This window comes from Rutidosis leptorrhynchoides, chromosome 3, assembly GCF_046630445.1.
Source record: "Rutidosis leptorrhynchoides isolate AG116_Rl617_1_P2 chromosome 3, CSIRO_AGI_Rlap_v1, whole genome shotgun sequence".
In the NCBI taxonomy this organism is placed as follows: domain Eukaryota; kingdom Viridiplantae; phylum Streptophyta; class Magnoliopsida; order Asterales; family Asteraceae; genus Rutidosis; species Rutidosis leptorrhynchoides.
Window position 1 is genome coordinate 178016357 of NC_092335.1, and position 9216 is coordinate 178025572.

Genomic DNA, 9216 nt, shown 5'->3' on the forward strand with positions numbered 1-9216 from the left:
TAGTTAAAGACAGATGTAGTAGTGATCCATAAAACCCATTTTGGGATTTTATGCGCGCTTATGCTGACCCAAAGTAACTCAAAGATTTATAGAATTCTGATAAGTGATAAATAGGTCTAAAAAATCAACGTAAACATTGGCCTGATATAACAAATATAACATTTCATTTGTTAAACTTGAAAGCTCAACTTGCTTTATTGATTAATTGGTAAAATTATTATTATTTTCTTAATTGAAAAAGTCAAGTAGCTACGAGATTAATACTATATATTATGTGTATAATATATGTGTGTGTGGATACAAACAGACATTTCTTTTGTAAAATCAACTTGAAATCTCAACTTGCATTATATATTAAATTAATTGGTAATATTATTTAAAAAACTAATTTAAAAAGTCAAGTATCTGCTACAAGATTAATATATATTATGTGTATATGTATGTGTGTGTGGATACAAACAGAAATTTGCAATCCAAACTTTTGTTTCTTTTGATAAACAGATCTCTATACTAAAAAGAAATATGGAATCCACAATCACAAAGTTTAGTCACTTACAAATCCCACTTGAAGAAGTACTAGAAGCAACCAACAACTTCGATGATGAAAATGTCATCGGGAGTGGTGGATTGGGCAAGGTGTATCAAGGGCGGCTTTTGCGGTCAGTAAAGTGGGTGAAAATCGCTGCCCGAAGATTTGACCATAAGTATAAGCACGGGATCGAGTTCTTAAGTGAGCTTTATGCGCTTGCTACTCTCGAGCATGAAAACATAGTCTCTATTATCGGGTTTTGTGATGAACAAAATGAGAAGGTCATCATAAACAAGCGTGAGGCCAAGGGAAGTCTCGAGATGCATTTAATCAAACTAAACCTTACATGGATTCAAAGGCTGAAGATAAGCATTGGTATTGCGCGTGCTTTAAGTTACATCCATAATGAAGGAAGTCTCATACATCTTAATATCAACAGCTATACTATATTGTTAAATAATAAGTTTGAGCCCAAGTTATCTGGATTTGAATATTCCATCAAACATTCGATACATCGTATGGATGATGTACACTTATCAAAAGCTATTGGAACAACGGGGTATATGGACCCAGAAAATGTAAAGACCGGCGGTGTGACCCACAAGTCCGACATTTACTCATTTGGTGTTGTATTATTGGTATTATTATGTGCGAGGAAAGCGGATATGTCTCTAGTTTCACAGGCCAAACTTAACTATGAAACTAAAAGAAGTGTTAATGTTGTAGTCCCATTTAGCCTATATGATCAAATAGCTAAGGTATCACACCAAACTAGGGATGGCAATGGATCGGATATGGATCGGGTGATGCCGTATCCATATTCATATCCATTTAGTTTTTGTTCATCCATATCCATATCCATATCCATATCCATTTAGTTTAAGATCATCCGTTCATATCCATATCCAATGGATTAAGCAGGTTAATGGATATCCAATTGATATTAAAAAAATGTTATAGTATTTTATAATATGCGAATAAAACGTAAACGTAGTACAACAAAAATATATATGACATGACATTAAAAATTCTATTCATAAAAATGTGTAATCTTTGTCGAAGATATAACAAAATTTGCTAAACTTATTATAAAACATTGATTATAAAAAATTAAATATGAAATTTGTAAGTTTATTTTGTTAGATATACATATTTTATTGTAATATATTATAGTTATTTTATTATAGGGTTGAAAGGAAAATGAAAATCTAATGGTAAATGAGCTTGTAATAGTAAATATATAAGAATATATCTATATTTATGTATTTGTATACGTATTTCGGGTGGTAATGGATATATCCATGGATGAAACTTTTCATCCATGTCCATATCCATATCCATTTAGGTTCATCCATATCCGTATCCATATCCATTTAGGTTCATCCATATCCATCACGAAGCGGGTGGATCGGGTGGATATCCACCGGATCGGGTGACCATTACCATCCCTACACCAAACCTTTTCAAGAGCAGCAATATCATGCGTGAATGATGAGCGAGTAAACCGCCCTAATATGAAGTATATAGTCCAGGAACTTGAGAAGGCATTGGAACATCAACAGCCATATGAAAGTATATATATATATATATATATATATATATATATATATATATATATATATATATATATATATATATATATATATATATATACACGTAAGACGCTACCATTTACTGTTTTCATCTGCTATCTTAATATTTATCTATTTTTTACCATTATTTTTGTTGATAATAAGGAATAGTTTACATTTGGTTGGAGAAAATGGGTTAAAAAGGTAATGGGTTAAGTCGGGTTTTTTATTCTCACTTGTAAATTGTAATCCCTAAATGGATTTTATTACACGAGGTCTTTCAAAGTTTCTTACCTTGTCACACTTTTGGTCCTCTATCCAGTGACATGACCAAAAAAGCCATGATCTTCTTCCCTTGTGTTTTTTCTCTTAATTTTAGTCAAACCTAAATTCACATGACTAAAGAACATCAAAAGCTTAAACTTCATGGGTTAAGTTGGGTTTTTTATTCTCACTTGTATATTGTAATTCCTAAATGGATTTTCTTTGAGGTTACTCGCCCATTTCATGGTCTCGGACGTCTTGCGTTTGAGCCTCACCCAAGGGGGTTTTACCACACGCGATGCCGTTATGGATTCACCACGGGGATTCCTTGAGGGGAGGTAGGACTATAATGTTCGTCCCAGTAAATGATCGGGTGGGTGGGTTCCGACATTGAGTTCGGACCCCTGTCAGTGACTCCTAATCGTCATAAAAAGAATATTAAAAGCTCATTTTAAAAGTTTTTGATATAAATCAGAAAGTAAGAGAATAGACACTCAATTAATTGCGGAAGATAGATATCACTCAAATATTTTACACTTTGACAAAACACATTAATTTATAAAAGGTAAAAGGTAGAAGGTTTTTCCTCATTCGGGCTACTCATGAGGGCGAGTAATCCGACCACATACTCTGATGTACGCAGCCCAGCAGGATTACTCCCTGGCTGTTTACACCGCTTCCCTGGCCACCACAAAATATTTGTCCTAGACATGATTCGAACCTGAGACATTTTGCAATGGTTAAAAGTCATGCTAGATGAGATTTGAACTTTCGCCTTTTGCAAAGAATGTAAAGCTCTAAGCCATACGAACCATATATAGTGACATATATACAAGCCATTTGAGAGAAATGCCATTTTGAGAGTTGTTTCTTTCATATGTTGACAATTTTGTTTCAATTAAAAGCCTTTGGTTTTTCCCTACTTGTTGCAGAGACCCAGCTTGGAACAGTTGACATCTCAATTCAGTCACTTGAAGATTAGGCTCGACGATATAATTTTGGCCACCAATAACTTCTCTCAAGAATACCACATAGGAGGAACCACGTATTATAACATATACAGAGCAAAAATTGAACATTGGGATAGAGTAAATTATTTCTCTGTAGAAGAAAACAATAAAAGTGAACGTGCCAAGAGACGCACCACTGTCTTCATAAAACGCCTATGTCCTCATGAAGAGAAACAAGGAGCATTCTTCACAGAGATTGAAATACTTACAACTTGTAAGCATCGCAATATAGTCACTTTACTTGGATTTTGTGACGAAGGTCTCGAGAAGATTCTTATCATTGACGATGCTTATAATGGACACCTTGCTAATCATATGGAAACCTGCATTAGCAGATCTATTCTTACTTGGGAAAAACGTTTGAAGATATGTCTTGATGTTGCATATGGATTAAAATACCTGCACTATGAGATGGAAAACCAAAAGACAGTCATAAAGCGTAATTTCTCTATATTCTCAATTGTCTTGGACGAGAACTTTGGGGCAAAGATTGTTGACTTTGAGCAATCGGTCTTCCTTCCTTCGAACCAAGATGCTCATTGTCTCGGTCTACTTCGTGGCTTTCCACCTTACATTGATCCGGAATATCGTGAGTCTCGTACGTTAAAAAGAGAATCGGATGTTTATGTTTTCGGATTAGTTTTGTTCGAAGTTTTATTTGGATGGCTAGCCGGCGATCAAATGTTCATAGAGAGTAAAGTTGGGCTGGCAGATGTGTCACGTCAATGCTTCCGTAAGGGAACAATAATGGGAATGGTAGATCCTATAATTAAGAGAGAAAGTGGTGACCATAAAGATTCAATAGACACATTTGTGAAAATTTCATATTGGTGTTTGGCTGAAACTCAAGATCGACGCCCATCAATGAAGGAGGTCGTCAAAGAGCTTGAGAAAGCATTATCATTCCAAGTAAGTAACTTTTTTTTTTCTTCAGTTTAATTGAGCAATAATACAAAAAACTTCCACTTTCCTACCAAATCTCTCTTTATTCTGGCACATAAATGAAGGGATCGAAGAGATTATGGCAGATCATGTTCACCAAGAAATGACCCGAAATAGGATCTTGGTCTATTTGAGATTGTTCCTTTTAATCATAATCAAAGATGTTTTCTTGTCTCTCGTTTCTTTTCTGAACAAATCGAAGAACCTAATGGATCGAACTCATCCTTGGCTGCTACGAAAGAAAGAGGCCTTGCGGAAGGAACGTTCTGCTCTGAGTTGAAGGCAAGAGCTCCTTCCCTCCCTTCCTTATCGACATTAGCTGTATCCCATATCTCCCCATATCGTATTTAACTAAACCCCATCCCTCGCTTTGACTGTTCACCATATGTGTATCGTACCGACCCCATATCATACGTACAAGAATTTCTTCCTTCTCCCCATATCACTCATTCACATGCCATCTCATTGTTCACCCAAAAAAGGTGAGCGCCCCTGCGCGAGCCTTATTGAAAACTAAAGCAAGAAGGGATATGTTTGGAAGCTCCCAAGTCTTTCATGTCGAACTCTCGAGACAAGTATATATGCAGTTTCTTGATCTCCAACATGTTAGAACATGCAATCAACATGTATTCAACATACAATAACAATATGATATAGAAGGACTTGAATTTCTTCAGTAGCATCAATGATCAGTGTGACGCCCCGTACAAAATCATCGTGTATGATTCGTCAACAACAGGATCTTCACACGGTCAAACACTATATGCTATTTGAAAACCAGTTTGCATTCATAAAAAGATAGCGTTTTACAAAAGATAACGTGCATCCTACGAATAGGAGCATAAACATAAGTATTTGACCCTAAGGTCGTTACAAAGCCATTGTTTGAAATTAACATAAACTACGAATGCAAAAGAAAAGTTCCATGAATGAGACATCTCTAGTAATGCAGCGGATAACTAATACAGCAGGTCCTTAACAGCAAGACAGCAAATCTAACAGCGGAAGCAAGAAACCTCTAGGCACCTGAGAAATACACGCTTAAAAGTCAACACGAATGTTGGTGAGCTATAGTTTAAGTTGTAACAGTAACGTAAGGTAGGCCACGAGATTTTAGTGTAACAAAACAATATGAAAAGTATATGTATAACCGTGGGCACCCAGTAACTAGACTTAACGTTTATAACCCCCTGAAAGTACACTTGGCGAGTGTGTATGTTCACGAAGTATTAAACACCCGTTAAATGCTAGCGCGACTAGCCCGAGTGGGGATGTCAAACCCTATGGATCCATATCTAAGATTCGCGTTCACCGGTTCAAAAACCAATGACTAAACGTTACCGTGCTAAGGGGAATGTTTATGCCGTTGTATAACCCACACACATATAAAGTTTAAGTACTCGTGCCTAGTATGTAAAACGTAAAAAGCGCATGTATTCTCAGTCCCAAAATAATTAAAGTAAAAGGGATGCTATAACTCACAGTGAATAAGCAATACAAGTTGATACGAAAGTGTGCAAGTAGTAAGTCGGTCCGAAAGGTCGTCAACCTAAATCAAAGGTTACTAGGTCAGTAGGTTGTCTTTATAAATTCTAATAGTGCATAAAATAAGTTTAAGTGTCATCATCATCAACATTCATCATCATAAAAGCTAAGTAAGTTCGACAAGAATAGAGATCGAAACAATAGGCTGACTTCGGTCAGCTGCTACGACCTCTACGTAAATCGAAAAGACGCATAGTCAGTGGCCATGGCTCCGTATATGAGTCCCCTAACCGCTGACCAATTTTCAGAACCTAAATCGTCTTCGTTTGACCGTGGCAACGGTTTAAGTGCGAGTAGGTCAGAAATTTCAGCACAACGTTAATAGGGTGTAGTGACTCTCGGAGGGCCATAAATCCTAAATCGTAACTCGGATTAAGACGAGGTCTAAATGGAAAATCATCTACTCGAACCGAACTAACTGAAAATCAACTTTCCAGTAGCCCAGGTAGCCTGATAAGATACGAAAAACAGTAGGTAAGTGCTCCGGTGGGGTTCTTAATGCTTGATGCTCATCACGGTTCTCATCTTTGATGCTTGTAGCTTCAAGTGTACAACTCGTTGATGGTTTAGCATCACTTTTGACCAAGATTCTACCATCAATACACAATATGTTAAGACCAAGTAAGGATACTGTGATGACCCGGGAATTTTCGACTAAATTTAAACTTTAATCTTTATATGTTTCCGACACGATAAGCAAAGACTGTAATATTGAGTCTCGAAAACTTTGAAATTTATATTCATGTAATCAATTACCATTTGACCATGGTATGTATATATAATATATACTTATTAATTGAAAACGTTTATGATATAGATGAAACCTTGTAATGAATGAAGTTGAATATATACAATAAGTCGGAATGTAAATTGTTAAAACTATATATATAAATAACTTGCATCGTGTATACTAAAATGTAGTTATGTATATTGTTAAATTGTATAAATATAAAATATATATTATATATATAAATATTAAATATTTCATAATTAATAACATATAATGTTAATGTATATAAGGTGTAATTACAAGATAGAAATAGAAGTGTTATACTAAAATTTTTAGTACATTCATTAATATTATTAATATTAAAACTAATATTAATATTGAAATCAGTATTAATTATATTATTATTTTCAATATATTAATATGAAATATAATATACATAAACTGTTATATTATTATTACTAATATTATGATCAACATTAATAAACATCTTATTTTATTAATATCAGTAATGATATTATTATTGCTAATATTATAATATACTTGTAATTAAAAATTATTGTTATTAATATATTATTAAAAGAGGTATTAATATTTTTATTAATATTATGAATTATTATTATTATTATTATTATTATTATTGTAATTATTAATAGTAATAATATAAGATCAAAATTATGATTATATTATAAATATAAATATACAGAAAACCAGATTTACATGCTACAGATATAGATATAGACACATGTATACAAATAAATAAATAAATAAATATAAATACCGTATATATATAAATATAAATAAATAAGTATGTAATCTGTTTTATATCCTTGTCAATCTGTAAATGATTTTCAGTTTTGTCTTTAGAATCTGCACAAGGACGATTTCCATATCAGATAAATCCAAGAATCTGTTTGATGTAGCTTTCCAACTGTATTTGATTTGTCCTTCCATTCCTAAACTGGTACAAATCACAATCCAATCAAGGGGATAATCCAAGTATTCGTTAGCAATTGCTATCGACTTTTTATTATTTTTTTTATTTTTATGTACGAACCCACATATTGATCTATGACTTGATATCTCAAATTGAAGTACCCATCTCTTTTCCCCCACATTACCATCCCTCACTTTATATTTTTTTTTGTTTTGATTATAAATGAAGATAACTCATATTACCACCTTAAAGCATCACCAACGACTACAAAATAACCCATTTCCATTTTAATTTTTCTGTTTAATCAAACACCTTCACATTACCACCATCGTGCATCCTCCTGTCTCCACCATGAATCCGCCACTTTGAAGCCACCATCATCAATAACAAACTTATTCTGTCTGAACTAATTTTCTGTTTTCGAACCACAACTGTAAACCACCCACCACCGGTTTTTTTACTTCTAGTATATTTTTCTTTCAAAAGTTTACTAAGTTCACAAGGAGAACGAGGTCGGTCATGCTACAACTCGTGTTTCTATTACCTTTTACATAACCTGAAAACCGCCACCATTTGAATCCCCATTTGCCATCGGCTCCATCACCTTACACCACCACCTTTACTCCTTCATTCTCTTGCTCATTTATAACTTCTGTTTACGATCACTACAACAAAACTACTGCTGTACCTGCTGCGACTAATCTGTTTTCACGATGTTATGGGTAGTATAAGTTCAGTTTAGGAATGGGTCAACATAAATATATATATGGACTTATATACGCATGATAAAAGGTAATCCAAGTGGAAGATGTCAATATGAGTTGTGGTACAGCTGTATCAAGTCCCATTTAATTAAAGAAAAGGCAAACCCCACTTGATTTCATAATATGATGATAAAGATGCGTAATTTACGGCCTATGCTTCCTGTTACATGACTTGAGCCGAGATTTTTTTTTTCCTTTTTCGCTGAAGTAAACCACCACCAAGACAACCCTACAGCTATTATCTTATTTTATTTTATTTTTGCTGCCATGTTCTCTTATTCCTGATCGAACACCACAAGAACAAACCACGATTGCTATCTCATATTTTTTTTTGCTTTTAAGTCGCTGATTATGGTGGAGGAAAAGAGAAAAGTGATTGATGGTGTTTTAGTTGGATAATTTAATAAGAACCAAAGGACCCACCAATTACTTTGTCGACATAGTTCATCTGCAAACTTAAACAAAGTTCAACGATTTAATGTTTGGACTTTTGTAAATAATTGAACCGAAAGTCTCAAGGGTTTCAAATTGTTGGATTTTAATGGACTGATTTGATTTTTGGGCTGTTATGATTTGTGTTTCATAATTGGGCCGAGGCCCATTATACTATTTCTGTAAAATTCGTTTGGATCAGCGAGTCCCTATTCGATGATGATGATTAGAAACTAAGTATGATGATGAGATTGATAAACGATAGTAATGAAAGTTGATTACACAGCGATTTTGGTGTTAAATATATATAAATGCGAATTTAATCAGAAATACACAATTAGAGGAATGGTTAGGGTGTTGTTGGTTAAGCGGGTGGTCGCGAGTTCGAGCCTGGGCGGAGGCAACTTATTTTTCTGTTTGGAAGCCTCTTCTTTTAAAGGTAGTTTTATGATTATTATTATTGTTGTGTATTATTATTATTATTATTATTATTAT

General features: G+C 34.1%; 1 protein-coding gene across 1 annotated transcript; it reads left to right on the plus strand.

Annotated features, from left to right (window-relative positions):
• The first annotated feature begins 522 nt into the window (after nt 1-522).
• LOC139900644 (receptor like protein kinase S.2-like) lies at nt 523-4667 on the plus strand. Its single transcript, XM_071883406.1, has 3 exons — nt 523-1287; nt 3297-4283; nt 4434-4667. The coding sequence occupies exons 1-3, from the start codon at nt 523-525 to the stop codon at nt 4665-4667; spliced, it is 1986 nt and encodes a 661-aa protein (XP_071739507.1).
• The last annotated feature ends 4549 nt before the right edge of the window (nt 4668-9216 follow it).